General features: G+C 46.0%; 1 protein-coding gene across 13 annotated transcripts in view; it reads right to left on the minus strand.

Moving 5' to 3' along the window:
• LOC121569218 (LIM zinc-binding domain-containing Nebulette) overlaps nt 1-19,015 on the minus strand; it is a 148,715-nt gene that overhangs the window by 81,273 nt on the left and 48,427 nt on the right. For 9 of the 13 annotated variants that reach the window (XM_041879996.2, XM_041879997.2, XM_041879995.2 and 6 more), the window contains exons 1-4: nt 2,676-3,275; nt 2,471-2,545; nt 715-783; nt 295-396 (exon numbers count right to left, since the gene is read on the minus strand). In XM_041879996.2, coding sequence (XP_041735930.2) covers nt 295-396; nt 715-783; nt 2,471-2,545; nt 2,676-3,143 — 714 coding nt within the window. In that variant the 5' untranslated portion in view covers nt 3,144-3,275. The other 4 variants (XM_041880000.2, XM_041879999.2, XM_041879989.2 and 1 more) reach the window with 3 other exon arrangements.

Genomic DNA, 19,015 nt, shown 5'->3' on the forward strand with positions numbered 1-19,015 from the left:
GTGTGTGTTGACAGGAGCAGAATGCACTTTAAAAGGCACTGTTGACAATCAACAGGACAGTCTATCCACAAGCAGAGCACCAAAACAATCCCTTCTATCACAGGGCTGACAGACACTGTGACTGGAATGACAAAGCTCAGTGCTGAGGAATGTTTTGTGTCTGCGGCTTGCCAAGGTGCCAAGGAGAGGGGAGAGGGAAAGAGAGAGAGAGAGAGATTGGGGGAGAGAGAGAGATAGGGGGAGAGAGAGAGAGAAGAGAGAGACAGAGAATGACGTCAACAACACACAACTCACCTCAGAGATGAAAGCGTTGACGTTCTTTGAATGCTGAAACTCTATGTCGGGAATGAAGAGGTTCTGGGCCTTGGATTTCTCATAAACCTCCTTGTACTTCACCTACAGGATAGCAGGAGAGAGGTGTTATGTTTTTTTCTTTTGTCTTTCTTAGGCCCCACCACCACCCACCTTATTCGAAGGACAACTTTATTAGTTTAATAACATGGTGTCATGACAAACAGTAAAATACAGGTCGATACAAAGCATATTGTTTTCAGCATATCGTTATCTACACAGGCCTGAAGAAAAGGCTGCTTTTCCTCAAAAACCTTTACAGGTGGCTACACCCCATTACTGGACAGTGCAGCCAATCCTGCCACAACCTCCCACAATAACAACAGGCTGTATTAAAGAACAAAGAGGATGAATCCTACTTACGTCACTTGCCAGAACACTGCACCTCCTGGCGAAACCGGGTTCGGGCAAGACAGGCTTAGCAGCCGAGGTCTGACAGGAGAACAAAGCACATAGTTACAGTCTGCAAAGGGTTAAAACCTGTAGGGTGTCAGCTGATATGTTGGGCCTCATAATGGTTCAAGATAAGCTTATCGCAAGCTACAGTAATTAGGTAATGACAAATTATTATTATTATATATAGACAGTATATATATATATATATTTATTTTACCAGGTAAGTTGATTGTGAACACATTCTCATTTACAGCAACGACTTGGGGAATAGTTACAGTGGAGAGGAGAGTAGATTAATGAGCCAATTGGAAGCTAATAAACTAATAAGGCACTTTATATAGGTGACCGTGCACTAAGAGCTCATTACTAATGAATACAGTAACTTAAGTGTATGGGTCTGCTTGGCACGTTGTCTGACTGTACCGGTTGTGTTACAGTGTCTATTGTAGCTACAGCATAAAGGAGACAAAAGCTCAGCTAGACAATTGTTCCTCTGGCCGATACTGCTTATCAATGCTTTTCCATTTGGACACTGTGCCACACTGGCATGGCATTACAATGGGGGCATATATTTGACCTTCTACATTTTACCAGCAAAAAGTCAGGCAAAAAAAGCCTCTACATCTCCAGAACAGGGGGGAATAGAGATGGCCTTTCCATTTATTCAACTAGGGGACGATGAAGAGAGAGGAAAAGAGACCCCTCTTGAACATGAAAAACTACGCTGAAGTAATATACTGTAGTAATATACTGTAGTGTCAGAATGTTCATCATTTATGTCCTGTAATCATGTTTCAACTATGTATTTCGTCCTGCCAAAAGTATTCATATAGCCAGTGTGCTTCTCCGCTATCGTGTAAAATTGTATGGCCAGCAGTTGCTAAAGGTTTTATCTCCACTAAGTGGTGGGTGTCATAATTAGAGAGCACTTTGAGACATGTCGGAATTATTCTACATCACAGATGGATACTTAGTAATTATGCAGATTCATTGTGCAAAATAATTGGTTTATTATGTTGACGGACAACAAGGAAACATTCAAATGGCCAATCACAAACCTCTCTAACCAGTCATCCCGCCCTCACTTTTTTTCTCCATATGACCAGAGGAAAAATGAAGGGGCGGGGGCTTCTGAATGATAAGCAGCTGAAATCCAAAATAGCTGCTTCGTTCTTCTTCACTAGATATGGCTTCTTATCTAATGGACAGGCAGCACAAACTGTAATTCCTTCCCTTTGAAAGCCATAAAGAACTCATATCATTCGAGGGATCATATCACCATGGTTACTCAAAATTATAGTTATCTTCTGAGTTGGAGTAGAGGGAGGGAATTATGATCTAATCTATACATTTCTAGGCTTGTTTGGTTCCCATGTGCCTTTCCTCTCTAGTAATAGCAGTCCTATTTTAGGACACCTTCAGACTCCAGACTCACCTCTCTTTGAGCTTAGCTTTCATAGTAATCTCTATCTCCTAGGGGTGTTGAGCACAAAAAAGGGTCCACCCTCTCATTTTGTTCCAGATGAATTATCGCCAGATTGGCCAACAAACCTCTTAATCTGTGGTGCTGTAGTGTAGGCATGACTAAATCCATCAAGGGCTTTCCTCCAAATCCTTTACAGGTGGCTATAGCCCATTACTGGACACTGCAGTGAATCCTGCCACAACCTCCCACAATAACAACAGGCTGTATTAGAGAACACAGAGGATGAATCCTACTTACGTCGCTTGCTAGAACACTGCACCTCCTGGCGACATGCACACTGGGTCTGCGCAAGACGGGCTTAGCAGTCGAGGCCTGACAGGAGAACAAAGCACATAGCTACAGTAGGTATAAATCCCCCCGCAGCTTTAGAAAAGCGTGCCAGTCTGTGCCAAGGTCATCAGAAAGACACACAGGCCGGGGCAATGCCAACCGGCGTTCTCACCTCGACTTCCCCTTCTGTGCCATGCTCGTTCACCGCTGCTTCTCCCAGCACCGTTTCCTCAGACAATTCTTCCATCCAGGTGACTCGTCCTGTAGCACGCTTGCCCACCACTGCTTCTCCCAACACCGTTTCCTCTGACCTTCCTTCCATCAAGGTGACCATTTCCTCTGATGTTCCTTCCATCAAGGTGACCGTTTCCTCTGACATTCCTTCCATCAAGGTGATCATTTCCTCTGATGTTCCTTCCATCAAGGTGACCGTTTCCTCTGACGTTCCATCCATCAAGGTGACCGTTTCCTCCGACGTTCTCGCCTTCAAGGTGACTGTTTCCTCCGACGTTCCCGTCATCAAGGTGACCGTTTCTTCCATCAATGTGACCGTTTCCTCCAATGTTCCTTCATTCGAGGTGAGAGCTTCTTCCGACGTTAGTTCCATCAAGATGACCGTTTCCTCTGACGTTTCTTCCATCCAGGTGACTTCTGGGTAAAGAAAACAGTAAAACACACAAAAGAGATGGTTTTGAGGCAGGTAATGGAAATGTGGCCAGCCTAAGAGTCAAAACGCTGTTCATGAAGGATTTAGTTTTCTGGCTCAACTCTCCCTCTCGACTCTATGTTGGGTACTCCTTATCATCCCCGCTTTCCCGATTTAGACCCCACTTGGGGCGTTATCAATGGTGATGCCGTACATGTGAATCAGAGGGCCAGTCTTAAGGGTGGGAGGGTGAGGAGGTTCAGGAAAGGTGTCGCACACTGGAAGGAATGTCCCAATCCAGACGTGTCCTCTAATATCAAAAGTATTTTAGTTATTTGAGATAACAAGTGCAAGTCCAAAAACACAACACCCTTCTTAACCTTCAGCAGCCTTACAAAAACCTTCACTGGCCTGACCTTAAGGATAACCATGACAGAATGAAGAGACCAGGGGAGGGGAATGAAAAGTTGAGGCCAATAAAGCAGATATGGAGGAGTTACATTTACATTTTGTCATTTAGCAGATGCTCTTATCCAGAGCGACTTACAGTTAGTGAGTGCATACATTTTCATACTGTCATATTGGCATGAGAATAATATTACCAGAGCGCTTTAGACTCCCATCCTCCTACTCAGTCTCTAAACGAGCTGATTGGATGCAGGACACAATTAATGGGTGTTAACATTCAATATCCCTAATTTAGACCTGACTATTACCATAATTGACCTCTAAATATAGGGCTTTAGGCACCAATCCTGTGGGAGGTTTTCTCCTCTTATTATATGTAGTGGAATAGGGTAGCATTGGGTTTGTATGGCACAAAGAAAGCTAGATAGCTTTAACTGGATGACAGACCCATTTGGAGCCAAGTCCTGATACCAGTGAGTCTACAGTAAGGAAATGCAACGTTGCAACAAGCAGCACTTGTTGTTATTATGTATCCTGCCAAGATGGAATATGAGGAAATCCACTTGTAGGTGTAAAGTCGTCAGCATACAGTAAATTATATTTCCCTAAATTACAAAGAAATCAAGTTGTTTCGCATTGCTCTCAATGCCCTGGCTTCCATTCATTGAAATTACACCGAAAAGTTAAAGAGATGGCAAACAAATATAACACATTGACATTCTAATCTGAAGAATGCCTGTGTTTCAAATCGAGATACTGTGGAACCGTAGTGGGCCAATCAATAGCTCTAGGAACATGTCTGCACTCCCTATTAGCAGAGAGAAGGTCCATAAGCAGTCAGTTAAAGAAGGCTCTATTCTTCCTGCATGCGGTCATGTGCCTCGGCTCTTATCTCAAAGGCATTGAGTGGAGCTGTGGTAGCAGAGCCCTCACCTTTTATCAGCCTCAACACACTAGAGCCCTCACCTTTTATCTGCCTCAACACACTAGAGCCCTCACCTTTTATCTGCCTCAACACAATAGAGCCCTCACCTTTTAACTCAAACCACCCGCGGGCCGTATGTTTGACACCCCTGAGTTATATGATACTTGTTTCATTGTGTAGGTGAATATGTGAATTTCAGGCTTCATATACGATACTTCTCTTTCTCTGGTTTACCTGAGAGGAACTGAAACCAATGTGTTTACTTCTGAGTAAGTGTGTTAGGGAAAAAATTGTTAACATTGTTTGTAGAGCATGCAATGGCTATTAGTAATATTGTTGTATGGTGGTATTACACATTTTGTATTGTAAATATGTAGTGTGTAATAATGTTATATGATGTACTGTTTTATCTTTTGTTTTATATGTAATGTAAGTGCCTTAATGTGTTTGGACCCCAGGAAGAGTAGCTGGGATTAGTAATGGGGATTACTAATAAATACAAATACAAATTAGTGGGTTCCAGTCATTAAAACATTGATGTTTATTTTATTTTTACTGTCAGATTATAGGATACTGTGAATGGTTAAGTTTTTCTGACTGAAATCAGTCATCACAGTCATTATCTCAACACAGACGAGGCTATTGGAACGAATTGCTGGAACGAATTGCAGAAATCTCTGAAGCTGGAGACTCTTATCTCCCTCACTAACTTTAAGCATCAGTTGTCAGAGCACCTTACCGATCACTGCACCTGTACACAGCCCATCTGAAATTAGCCCACCCAACTACCTCATCCCTATATTGTTATTTATTTTGCTCTTTTGCACCCCAGTATCTCTATTTGCACATAATTTTACATTTACATTTTAGTAATTTAACAGACGCTCTTATCCAGAGCGACTTACAGAAGCAATTAGGGTTAAGTGCCTTGCTCAAGGGCACATCGACAGATTTTTCACCTAGTCGGCTCGGGGATTAGAACCAGCGACCTTTCGGTTACTGGCACAACGCTCTTACCCACTAAGCTACCTGCCGCCCCGAGCTACCTTGCACATCTAGCATTTCAGTGTTAATACTAATTGTAATTATTTTGCACTATAGCCTATTTATTGCCTTACCTCCATAAACTTGCTACATTTGCACACACTGTATATATATTTTCTGTTGTATTTTTTGACTTTATGTTTTTTTACCCCATATGTAACTCTGTGTTGTTGTTTTTATCGCACTGCTTTGCTTTATCTTGGCCAGGTCGCAGTTGTAAATGAGAACTTGTTCTCAACTGGCTTACCTGGTTAAATAAAGGTGAAATAAATAAAATAAAAAAATATGACTGTAGATAAACATCATCACTGACAGCCATGTTTCATCCCTGGCCACTGTCTAAACTAATAGAAACAGACTTTTGCAATGCTGCCATGACTCCCAGCAAAGGTAAACTGGGATGATATTGCCAGTTCATCAATATTAATTTACAGCTGAGAGTACTGTCCGTGACCTAAACCTTCATACGGCCCAGGGAAGCCAAGGGAGTGGACTGTAGCAATTCAACCATCAATTAGTGTTAATCAATTAGAGTTAATTGGATGTAGTCCTATGGAGCAAATAACATCTTAGCAGTCCTTTAGGTTTGGAGAGGAGAAGCATTCAAGGTCTCTGGTTGGGTTATCCTGTGACACACGACATTCCCAAGATAGATGAGCACCACACTGACTTTGAAAGTCATTCATTAGGCTTCTCGCCTAAATAGCACTGCAGGTCGCTATGGCAGATTATATGTTGGAGGTAATGAGGTTTCAGTAATGTGGTTCACAATATGCACTGCTCTTTAGAGGGTAATTTATGACAATGAGGTTGCACGAGAATTGGGTTCAATCTGTATTTGTTTTCTTTCAAACACTTTAGATGCGCCTGATTGAGCTTGCCCGGCACAATGAAATCAATGGAATGGTCCCAAATGTGCGCACCCCTCCCATCTGGCACTCCAGGCAGGCTCAATCAAAATGCTCAAAGTATTTGGAAGAAAACAAATAGTATTTGAACCCGCAGGTTTGACTGTACATTGCGGCGTGAGGTTTGGGCCGCAGGAATAGTGCGTCCGTCCATACAGTAGCATGAACGGGTGGCATGAGCCAAAGTTATTTGTTATTGTTTTATAGCAGGGCGTCAGATGCTGGCTTAGTAGGGTAGCCATCTGGCCGTTAAGTTCACTCAACCATTTCAAAGGGAGACCAAACAGCCAAAATCGAGAGATCAAAAGTAAAAGTTTCGACCCCTCACTATGTCATCTTTGAAGCGCTGTCAATATCACTTGCAGAGAAATGTATTCACTAACTGTAAGTCGCTCTGGATAAGAGCGTCTGCTAAATGACTAAAATATAAATGTAAAATGAGATTGAAATTCTCTTTTAGAAGGGAGACCAGTTCTAAATGCCACAGTGCAACACAGTTGCTGGGGGTATCAGGAGAGTAAGGAATGCTTTAGAGTGGCCATAGAGATCACTGAGGGGGGAAACAGGGATGGGACAGACTTTAGAGTGGGACTAGCCCCCCTTCTATGGACAGCAGCAACATAAACAACCAATCCCAAATACATTTTTACTTTCTGGTTACATTAAAGGAAAAGGAGTCCCATACTCAACGCAACACAAGAGGGATTTCTATCCAGTTATGTTCAAATTAGGGATAATTCGAAACAGCTACTGCATGTATGTGTATGTATGATGAAGTTGTTGATGCATGTGGGGAGACTCTTTGTATAAATAACCCCATGCATGCCTTTCCATGTTGTTTGGGATTTGATAACAGGGTAAGAGTGATAGGTGTGGTGCTGCTAAAAAGAGACCATAACAACCCAGATGTGGTTGAAAACCACACCAGAGGATTTTGGGCCAGTGCGGTAGGAGTGGGGAGTGGATGTGTATTTTGGGGGGCCACCGCTCTGTATTCTTAGCTTGATATTAGTCATGATGCAGAAACAGAAGCCATTCAATCCTGTCTCAGTACTATAGCATTCAGGTTGTTCTGAGGCTAAAGTAGTATTAGCCGCTAACTAACATTAGCAGCTAAACCTGAGGATAATGTAGCATTAGCCGCTAACTAGCTTTAGCAGCTAACCTGAGGGTAATGTAGCATTAGCCGCTAACTAGCATTAGCAGCTAAACCTGAGGGTAATATAGCTTTAGCCGCTAACTAGCATTAGCAGAAGGATAGACATCTCATGCTCTGTCAAGCTGCATTTAGGCCCTGAAAACCTGCCAAAAGTGCTAGATGACACACACAGGCTTTAAATGGATGTTGAATGATAAAGATTTATTAGGCTGGTATTTGGATTAGACTAGCAGCATTGATATGCTCCTCTCTGATACCACTTTTTAGAGTAAAAAACAACAGAACAACTGAAAGAATTTCGTATAGCCTACAGAGGTGATTTGAAATACCTGTGGAGTTAATTCAAATCAAACCAAACACAGCTTGGAAACGTAACAGCAAATGTAGGTTATTGACTGAAATAGACAAATGTCACTGTAATAATATGAAAAGATGCTCTCTGCAGAGTCTCACCTTCACTGATTTCTAATATATGCAGCAGAAGACAACACAGACATGATACGAGTCTCATATTGTCCTTAGATGAAACAGCACTTCACTGATCGCTTACCTGGATCAGCAGTGGGTCAATGTGCCTATCCTCCCCCAGGAGGACCTGTTGGCACTAAAATCAGATATGGTGAGAGCACATACAGCAGGGGTGACAAACTCATTCCATGGAGGGCCGAGTGCTGCTGGTTTTTGGTTTCACCTTTCAATGTGTCCAATTAAGACCTAGACAACCAGGTGAGGGGAGTTCCTAACTGATCAGTGACCTTATTTCATCAATCTAGTACAAGGGAGGAGCGGACACCCACAGACACTCGGCCCTCCGTGAAATTAGTTTGACACATGTGACATACATTATCTAGAAGAGTAAGGGCTGGATTCAATCCGTATCGCCTTAGTATCGCGGAAGATCTGCGTTAAAATGTAAAGGTAATTCCCGACATATGCTGCATTTACCATGAGTGAAGTCTCAGCGACGGTGGGAACATTGCCTTTAATTGTTAATCGCGCTATAGGATTGAATAGAGCCCCTAGTGTGTTGTATTTAAAGAGGACCCAAGACAAGAGACAATGTCATCAGTCTAAATCAGTATCCTTTCCTTGTCTCCTTTCCTTGGATTCACCCACACTATCTTATGTAGCAGATAAAGGAGATGAGACGAGGAGAGGAAGCCACATTAGACTATTGAGATGCACCCGAGGTAGATTTCTCACCTGATAGGAGTGTTGAATTCTTTTGACGGCACATTTGGTCTCAGCACACTCGAGTTGAGGGATTGCGACAGGGATGTTCACTGGCACCGCTTACATGTTATATGTCATCTACATAAACTGAGGCAGGCCGTGTGAAGGCCCCTCGTGCACTTACCAGTACTGTAGTATGTGTGTCATTGTGAAAAGGCATAGAGCCATTCTGTACGTGTATTATTTCAATGTAGTCTGTGATACAGAAGAGGATTAGGAGTTGATAGGACCAGATAAGAGGAGAAAGAAAGGAGCTGTATGTTGTGTGTTTGTGTGTGTGTGTGTGTGTGTGTGTGTGTGTGTGTGTGTTGTGCAAACCCGTGATTTCGCTCAGTGACCAAAATGCACCCTCTGATTCACACACTCATCCAGCTTTCACGCTCCACTTCTCCCTCTCTCGCTCGCACACACACACACACACACGCACACACACACACACAATTCAGACACTTTCCTCTCCACCATTCCTCCACATTATGTAACATTGACAGACTCTCCACAACAGTACAAACAGGACACCCACACTAAGGTCAAGGGTGTGATGAGGTAACGCAAGGACAGCAAAGAGGAAGGAGGGGTAACCATGGTGACCAGGGGATATAGAGGAAGTGACCACACGGAAGCATACATTACTGATCTGCTCCTGTGTCTTCCTCAGTCTCTGTTGCTCTGGCGTGTCTGATACAATGCTGAAGCCTCTGCCTTTGCTATCCTCAAAGTCCTTTTTGTATTTCACCTAAAACAAGAGACAGGGATGAGATTTGAAAAACAACTTGGTCGTAAAACTTTGCCATTTGAAAATCCTGCCTTTCGACGGTGGTTCTAAGTGTTTTGATGGGAAAGAGAGCCTGCTGTTTTGAACTGAAGATACTGGGGTAAAAAAAGGCTGGTCTAAAACAAATTAAGTGTTTTGTAGGTTTGTTCTTGGTTCCATTTCATCTCTGAAAAGACGGAGGTAAAAGGGGGGTAAATTTAAAGTGACAGTTGTTTTGTAGTCCCTTTCATCACTAAAGAGCAAGACAACAATTCCAACAAAATGATTCTTGATTCAAAGCCGTTCATCTTGTAGAAACCCACACTATACAATAGCTTTGTGTAGGGAACATATTAAATGCAAATTGAATTATAATTAAATCTTCATCTTTGACTACTGGAGTTTTGAGAGCTTTATTCTCCAACACTTTGAAGTCTCACATCATGACATAAGCTCTTACATAACGTATTAATGTGGCACACCTAATCGTTATCTTATTGTGGGGAATAATGATACTTTGTCAAGGGCACACTAGGAATAATTCATACATCACTAGACTGCTAGCTATATATGGTTGTAAAGAAAAGCAAAGGGAAAGGGGATATCTAGTCAGTTGTAAAACTGAATGCATTCAACTGAAATGTGTCTTCCGCATTGAACCCAACCCCTCTGAAGCAGAGAGGTGCGGGGGGCTGCCTCAACATCCTCGTCATCGGCGCCCAGGGAACAGTGGGTTAACTGCCTCGCTCAGGGGCAGAACGACTGATTTTTACCTCGTCAGCTCGGGAATTCGATCCAGCAACCTTTCGATTACTGGCCCAACGCCCCTACCCGCCAGGCTACCGTTAGTCAAGGCTTCATGTTTATTATCTATGCATAGTCACTTACCCCTACCTACATGTACATATTACCTTCACTAACCTGTACCCCCACACATTGACTCGGTACAGGTAGCCCCTGTATATAGCCAAGTCATTTATTATTATTATTATTTTTATATTTATTGTTTTGCTGTAAATATTTTCTTACTTACTTAAAAAAAAAACAATGCATTGTTGGTTAAGGGCTTGTAAGTAAGCATTTCACAGTAAGGTCTACACCTTTTGTATTCGGCGCATGTGACAAATAACATTTGATTTGATTTGATAGAGCCTCAATTAAATTAAATTAAATTCAATAGAACATTATTGTCCCCTAAGGGCAATTTGATTGCGGCGCAGTACATATGAAAATCCTATGACACAGTGGGATCCTAAATGATTGACACCCTTGATAAAGATGAGCAATAATGATTATATAAAATAAATAATTCAAATACTGAGCAATATTGTATGCTCAAATAAATGGGGAAATTATGTTATTTTGTGTTAATACAATTGCTCATTTTGTTTAACAAAAAATACAAAAATCTAAAAAAGGTAGGGGTCAAAATTATTGACACCCCTAAATATTCTTATAAATAATGTAGTCAAAAGTTTAGTATTTGAAAATAAGAAAATAGTATGTTTCTAATATGCTTCTAAACACTTCTACATGAATGTGGATGCTACCATGATTACGGATAATCCTGAATGAATCGTGAATAATGATGAGTGAGAGAGTTAGAGGATCAAAGATCATACCCCTAAGACATGCTAACCTCTCACCATTACCAATAACAGGAGGTTTGTAACGATCCCGGCAGTCTGAGTCGGGTCCTGTCTGTGTACTAGTTTTTCTGCTCGTGAGCTCCAGTTTCCCGAGGGTTCTGGAACGCTCCCTGCCTGGTTGCCGGGCAACGTTGCTAGGCGGGAGCTCTCTTGATTTCCGCACCTGCATCCCATCAGCAATCTGCACACCTGGTCCTGATCATCACCCTTCTTAGGCTCTGGCCTAACATCCATTCCCTGCCGGATCGTTAGCCATGAACAGTATGTTTATCAGCGGACCAGTCTTAGAGCTTAGAGCATTAGTTTTGTTGTTTTGCACCTTGGTTGCTTGTTGTATGCTTACCTCCGTTTTGTTCTCCCTGCAGTCACTCGTCCGGAACCTTCACCCAACCTCTGCCTGATGGTCGGCGGCTGCCGAGCCATCATTGGACCAACTACTGCACCCTCAACGACTCATCCACGCCGCCCGCTCTGTTCCCCGGATTATTCAGCAGCACTCGTGGATCAGTTAAATAAACACTCACCTTTGACACCACTTACCTTGTCCTGGTCTGCTTCTGGGTTCTGGCTTAGTAAACCGTGACAGAACGATCCGGCCAGTAATGAACCCAGCGGACCTGGACTCTGTTCGCCATGCCATTACCCATCAGGAGAAGATGTTGGGCCATCATAGCACGGTACTACAGGAGATCGCGTTGTCAGTTCGGAACCTTTCTACCGGTCTGACGGAGGTCCAGAACCAGCGCAAGTTTCCGGTGGAGGATCCACTACCGGTTTCACCCATCTCGCCTGCCGCTTCTGGAGCTGTGTCCTTCCGTGAGCCCAAGGTTCCGACGCCGGATAAATATGAGGGGGAGCTGGGAAGATGCCGTTCCTTCCTTATGCAGTGTGGATTAGTGTTCGATCTACAGCCCTACTCTTATGCCACAGACAAAGCTAGGATAGCCTTTGTGATTGAGTTGCTGCGTGGTCGAGCGCTGGAGTGGGCTTCAGCCGTTTGGGAACGACAGGATCCCTGCATGGCTTCATACCAGGGGTTCACGGCCGAGATGAGGAAGCTCTTCGACCATTCCGTCCGAGGGAGGGACGCAGCTAGGCGCCTGTTTTCGCTTCGCCAAGGAACTCGCAGCGTGGCCGACTTCGTGATCGAGTTCAAGACGTTGGCTGTGGAGAGTGGGTGGAATGAGGAGTCTCTGCAAGCGGCCTTTACCAGGGTCTGTCGGAGCAGCTCAAGGATGAGTTGATCTCCTATCCGGAGCCTAGTGACCTGGACAGCTTGGTAGCCTTGTCTATTCGGGGTGGATAATCGAGTCCGAGAGCGAAGGAGGGAGAAGCAATGGGTCCCGTCCAACCGATCAGCTTCTCAGGTTCCAGTCGGGTCGGGGATTGGACCAGAATACGTCGATCATCGTCCACCACACAGGATTAGTGGAGAGGTCCTGTCTCCCGATTCTGAACCCATGCAAGTGGGGCGGCACGGGTTAACCAAGGAGGAGCGCCAACACAGACGTAGGACTAACTGTTGCCTCTACTGTGGTGGTTCGGGACATTACCTCGCCACTGGTTCCCGGCGGTCGTCCAAACTGCGCGGCTCGCTAAAGTTGGGAGGACTTTTAGCGAGCCAGTTTCGACCTCTCAATACCTCTGTCAGACCCCGTTTCCCGGCTACCCTTATGAACAGGAATCAGAGCTTAGCGATTAACGCTTTTATCGATTCAGGTGCCGATGGAAGCTTTCTTGATGCCGAGTTGGTGGAACAGCTGGGGCTTTCCAAGGAGCAATTGCCGGAAGCCATTGAAGCTACCACTCTGGACGGCAGTAGTCTGGCACGTATCACGATGAGGACTGAACCGGTTAAGATGCTGTTGTCGGGGAATCATTCTGAGATGATTTCATTCTTCATTCTGCCGTCTTCCCATGTTCCTCTGGTCCTTGGATACCCCTGGCTGAAGGAACACAATCCCACGTTCGATTGGGTGACGGGCAAGGTAACGAGTTGGAGCCTTGATTGTCATGCTAACTGTCTCAAGACTGCCTGTCCCCATTCGGTTCCCAGTCAGGTGATTGAGGCTAAACCCCCAGATTTGTCCCTGGTTCCCGAGACATATCACGATTTGGGGGAAGTGTTCAGTAAGCAGAAGGCTCTGTCACTCCCTCCCCACCGACCATATGATTGTGCCATCAACCTGTTCCCTGGAGCTGTCTACCCCAAGGGAAGGTTATACAGTATCTCCCGACCTGAACGTGAGGCTTTGGAGACCTACATCAAGGAGTCCCTAGCTGCTGGTCTCGTTCGTCCCTCGTCATCACCCCTGGGGGCAGGATTCTTCTTTGTGGGTAAGAAGGATGGCTCTCTTCGACCGTGTATTGATTATCGGGGGTTGAATGACATCACGGTCAAGAACAAGTATCCCCTGCCCTTGATGAGTTCTGCCTTCGACTCCTTACAGGGTGCTACGGTGTTCACCAAGCTAGACCTACGCAATGCGTATCACATGGTCCGGATCAGAGAGGGGGACGAGTGGTTGACGGGTTTCAATACACCGATGGGTCACTTCGAGTATCAGGTGATGCCGTTTGGACTGACCAATGCTCCAGCGGTATTCCAGAGTATGGTGAACGACGTCCTGAGAGATATGATCGGTCTCTTTGTGTTTGTTTACCTGGATGACATTCTGATCTTCTCGAAGGAACCTTCCGACCACGTCCAGCATGTCCGGCAGGTTCTGCAGCGATTGTTGGAGAATCGCCTGTTCGTGAAGGCCGAGAAGTGCGAGTTTCACGCCCACACGACATCCTTTCTCGGGTACATCATCTCCAGGGGAGAGATTAGGATGGACCAGGAGAAGGTTAGAGCGGTTCTGGAATGGGCCCAGCCCGGTACGAGATTGCAGCTCCAGAGATTTTTGGGGTTTGCGAATTTCTACCGCAGATTCATCCGGGATTACAGCCGTGTGGCCGCTCCGTTAACTGCCTTGACTTCCAGTATCAGGACCTTCAAGTGGAATCCGGAGGTGGATCGAGCGTTTCTGGATTTGAAGAGGCGATTCACCAACGCACCGATTCTCTCTCAACCGGACACGGCCCGTCAGTTCGTCGTTGAAGTGGACGCGTCTGATGTGGGAGTTGGCGCCATCCTGTCGCAGCGATGCTCCACGGACAGTAAACTCCATCCCTGCGCCTACTACTCTCGTCGCCTTTCGCCTGCGGAGAGGAATTACGATGTGGGTAACCGGGAGCTTCTCGCGGTGAAACTTGCCTTGGAGGAGTGGCGCCACTGGTTGGAGGGGGCGGAGCAACCGTTTATTGTCTGGACTGACCACAAGAATCTTGCTTACGTGCAATCGGCTAGACGTCTCAACTCCCGTCAGGCCAGGTGGGCGTTGTTTTTCGGACGCATTCAATTTTTTCCCTGACGTTCCGACCTGGATCTAAGAACGGCAAGGCGGACGCCTTGTCCCGGATGTTCTCCAAGACGGAGGAGAGTGGGTCCAAGACCGAGACAATTCTCCCCCGGAACTGCGTCGTGGGAGCAGTTATGTGGAAGATTGAGGAGGAGGTGATGGCGGCCCTTCGGACGCAGCCCGGTCCCGGTAACGGTCCACCCGGTCGGTTGTTTGTGCCTGAGTCGGTTCGTCCTGCTGTCCTCAAATGGTCCCACGCCAGCAAGATGGCTTGTCACCCTGGCGTGGCTCGGACGATGGCGTTTCTTCGCAGACGTTTTTGGTGGCCTGCCATGGCCGAGGATACTCGGGGTTTTGTTGCTGCCTGTCCAGTGTGTGCGCAGAATAAGAGTACCAATCGGCCCAGCTCTGGACTACTTCACCCCCTTCCTATTCCCCCGCGACCATGGTCGCATCTGGCCCTGGACTTTGTCACTGGGTTGCCCGCTTCTGAGGGGAACACGGTCGTTCTGACTATCGTGGACAGATTCAGCAAGTTCGCCCACTTTGTGCCAATTGCCAAGCTTCCCTCTGCCTCGGAGACGTCCGAGATCCTGGTTAGGGAGGTTTTCAGGGTCCACGGTTTGCCCAGTGATATCGTTTCCGACCGTGGCCCTCAGTTTACCTCTGCTGTCTGGAAGTCCTTCTGTTTGGCCATTGGAGCTACAGTCAGTCTCACATCTGGTTTTCACCCCCAATCTAATGGTCAGGCGGAGAGAGCCAACCAGAAGATGGAATCCACGCTACGCTGCCTGGTCTCTTCCAACCCCACCTCCTGGGTCTCTCAGTTGCCTTGGGTTGAGTATGCCCACAATACTCTCCCTACATCTGCCACTGGGATGTCTCCCTTCCAGTGCCTGTATGGCTACCAACCTCCCTTGTTCCCTTCTCAGGAGAAGGAGCTCTCAGTGCCTTCTGTTCAGGCCCATATTCGTCGTTGCCACCGGACCTGGCATCGGGCCAGAAAGGCACTCCTTAGAGTTTCGGACCGGTATCAGCTCCAGGCGAATCGTCGCCGGATCCCCGCTCCCACCTATACCATCGGAGATAGGGTCTGGTTGGCCACACGGGATCTTCCTTTACGGACTGAGTCTAGGAAGTTGTTACCGAAGTTCATTGGTCCGTTTGTGGTGGAGAAGGTGATCAATCCGGTGGCAGTTCGACTCAAACTACCGAGGACGCTCAGAGTCCATCCCACCTTTCATGTCTCCTGCCTCAAGCCTGTTTTCCTCAGTCCTCTGTTGCCTCCTCCGCCTCCTCCTCCTCCTCCTCGGATGATCGGAGGTGGTCCTGCCTACACGGTGCGACGCATCATGGATTCCAGACGGCGGGTCCGGGGTTTCCAGTATCTCGTGGACTGGGAGGGGTATGGTCCTGAAGAGAGGAGTTGGATTCCGCGGCGACAGATCCTAGATGCTGACCTCATTCGTGACTTCTACCGCCTCCATCCTGGCGCTCCGGGGAGTCCGCCCGGTGGCGTATCCGGAGGGGGGTACTGTAACGATCCCGGCAGTCTGAGTCGGGTCCTGTCTGTGTACTAGTTTTTCTGCTCGTGAGCTCCAGTTTCCCGAGGGTTCTGGAACGCTCCCTGCCTGGTTGCCGGGCAACGTTGCTAGGCGGGAGCTCTCTTGATTTCCGCACCTGCATCCCATCAGCAATCTGCACACCTGGTCCTGATCATCACCCTTCTTAGGCTCTGGCCTAACATCCATTCCCTGCCGGATCGTTAGCCATGAACAGTATGTTTATCAGCGGACCAGTCTTAGAGCTTAGAGCATTAGTTTTGTTGTTTTGCACCTTGGTTGCTTGTTGTATGCTTACCTCCGTTTTGTTCTCCCTGCAGTCACTCGTCCGGAACCTTCACCCAACCTCTGCCTGATGGTCGGCGGCTGCCGAGCCATCATTGGACCAACTACTGCACCCTCAACGACTCATCCACGCCGCCCGCTCTGTTCCCCGGATTATTCAGCAGCACTCGTGGATCAGTTAAATAAACACTCACCTTTGACACCACTTACCTTGTCCTGGTCTGCTTCTGGGTTCTGGCTTAGTAAACCGTGACAAGGTTAGCATAGAAGTTAGCATAGAAGTGTTTAGAAACATATTCTATTCTTATTTACAATAAGTAAACAACAATAAAACAACAATAAAAGTGACTCCAAAAATGACACAATACATTATTTACCATTTATTTCTATTGGGTACAAAATAATCTGAAACACAACCAAAACAAACTGCAAATGAGTCACAAGCTTGATGTAGTCATTACACGCTAGGAATATGAGATCAAATACTAAACTTTTGACTACTTTATTTTGCGCTATATTTTGATTTCCCTACTGTATTTATAAGAATCTTTAGGGGTGTCAATCATTTTGAAAAAATGTGCACACAGTAAAGCTCAGTATTTGAATTATTTATTTTATAGAGTCATTATTACCCATCATTATCAAGGGTGTCAATCATTTTTGACCCTACTGTATAATTCATACAAACACGAACAGACAGAGCTAGGCTACTGAGGCCTACAATAATGAAGGACAGAATGGGATATTCATTTATCAGTCTACCAAAGAGGCTTTAATGTACATGTTTCAGCTGATTTCCCTCCAAAGTAGCCTACCAGTGGCAATATTCTGTCCTTCAGTATTAATAGTCTATTATTGCTACTGTTATGTAAGGCTCAACCAGTGATTTATGACTCATATCATTAGCCTGTCAAATTAGAGCTGGAAAAACACAGGTTGATAAATACGTCCGACGTTCATGTTTCTGGCTGAGGGACTGGCTGAGGTTCTCAGACAGCACAAGGGAATGGCTGGGACGAGGGGCAGTTCCTTCCACTGAGCTTTCACACTTAGCAGGGCTGGAGCAAAAGCCTGCATACCTACTACAAGGAGCTAGAAGCTCACCAAGAGCTAGGGTTGGCCACCCTGTTACACATCAGGGACCATATGAATTAAATCCATCAGTCTTCTCAGCTCTGGGTTCTGCTGGGTGACTCAGTGAAAAGTGTCAGATGTACAGCAGTGGAGGCTGCTGAGGGGAGGACGGCTCATAATAATGGCTGGAACGGAGCAAATGGAATGGCATCAAACACCTGGATACCATATGTTTGATGTATTTGATACCATTCCGCTCCAGCCATTACCACGAGCCAGTCCTCCCCAATTAAGGTGCCACCAACCTACTGTGATGTACAGATGTACATTACATATGCAGACGTTTTATAGTGTACCAGTGTGCTTCGATGGAAACAGACACGTCGATACGCTAACAGAGCATCTCAATTGGTGTGAAGAGGCTTGTGTTTATTTGTGGCTCTAGGGCAGGTGCTGTATGTGGTAAACAACAGTAGAATGGATGTGGTGAGAAAGGCATTGCTTGCACTAAGCACAGTCACTCACTCACTCACTCACACTGACCACGAGAGAGAGAGAGAGAGAGAGAGAGAGAGAGAGAGAGAGAGAGAGAGAGAGAGAGACCGGGGTAAATTACTGTAGTAAATCTCTGATGGTAAATTACAGTGTCAGGTAATAACAGTCCCTTTTATTACAGCATCCGTGGCCGGTGCTGAGAGAGATGGCAGTAATGCACACAGACCTGGATGTCCTCAGTCGGATTTGAGGACAGGGATCGATTTGAGTTCGTATCACCGACTGGGTAGATTATAGAGGGGGGCATGGCTACCTCACATGGTTTCTCTAACACATAGCATCTCAGACCATCTGGTAACAGAGGGGACAACTGCACGGCCATTGTGGGGGTGCTTGGCCGCCAGACAATATGAGCAGGGGCCAACATGAGCTCAGTGACTGTGTCAGGGTCACTCAGCCAGCTAGGACAGCACTCTGAGGGGACAGAGAGGGAGGATTGTCCCCGGCCAGTTAACAGACAAAAGCTGAAAGTGCATCAGGCATGAAGGCACCGATGCCACGACACACTCATAGGACAAAACACAAATGAGGATGAACCAATGACAGATGAACACTCAATGTGCAAGAGCTAGTTCTGTCAGTGAGAGACTGGAGTGTTCGATTGACCTCTGTATTTCATGTATTAGTGTGTGTGTGTATGTGTGTGTGTGTGTGTGTGTGTGTGTGTGTGTGATTCCCCTCTCCCTGGCCTGGGACATAGCCTGACTCCTTCTGGAGACCACTGAGTGGAAAGCTGTCCCTCAACAGTGAACCAACAATCTGCTGCCCAAACATGCTACCAAACATGACAGCTTCAGACGATGGTGAATTATAGTATGTTTTATGAATATTTTCAGTTGCCAGACATGCCCCAAAATGTGGTCTATTTTGTACAGTATGTCTGCATTGTTGCTAAGGCTACAACAA

The sequence above is a fragment of the Coregonus clupeaformis genome, chromosome 7 (assembly GCF_020615455.1).
Source record: "Coregonus clupeaformis isolate EN_2021a chromosome 7, ASM2061545v1, whole genome shotgun sequence".
Taxonomy (NCBI): Eukaryota; Metazoa; Chordata; class Actinopteri; order Salmoniformes; family Salmonidae; genus Coregonus; species Coregonus clupeaformis.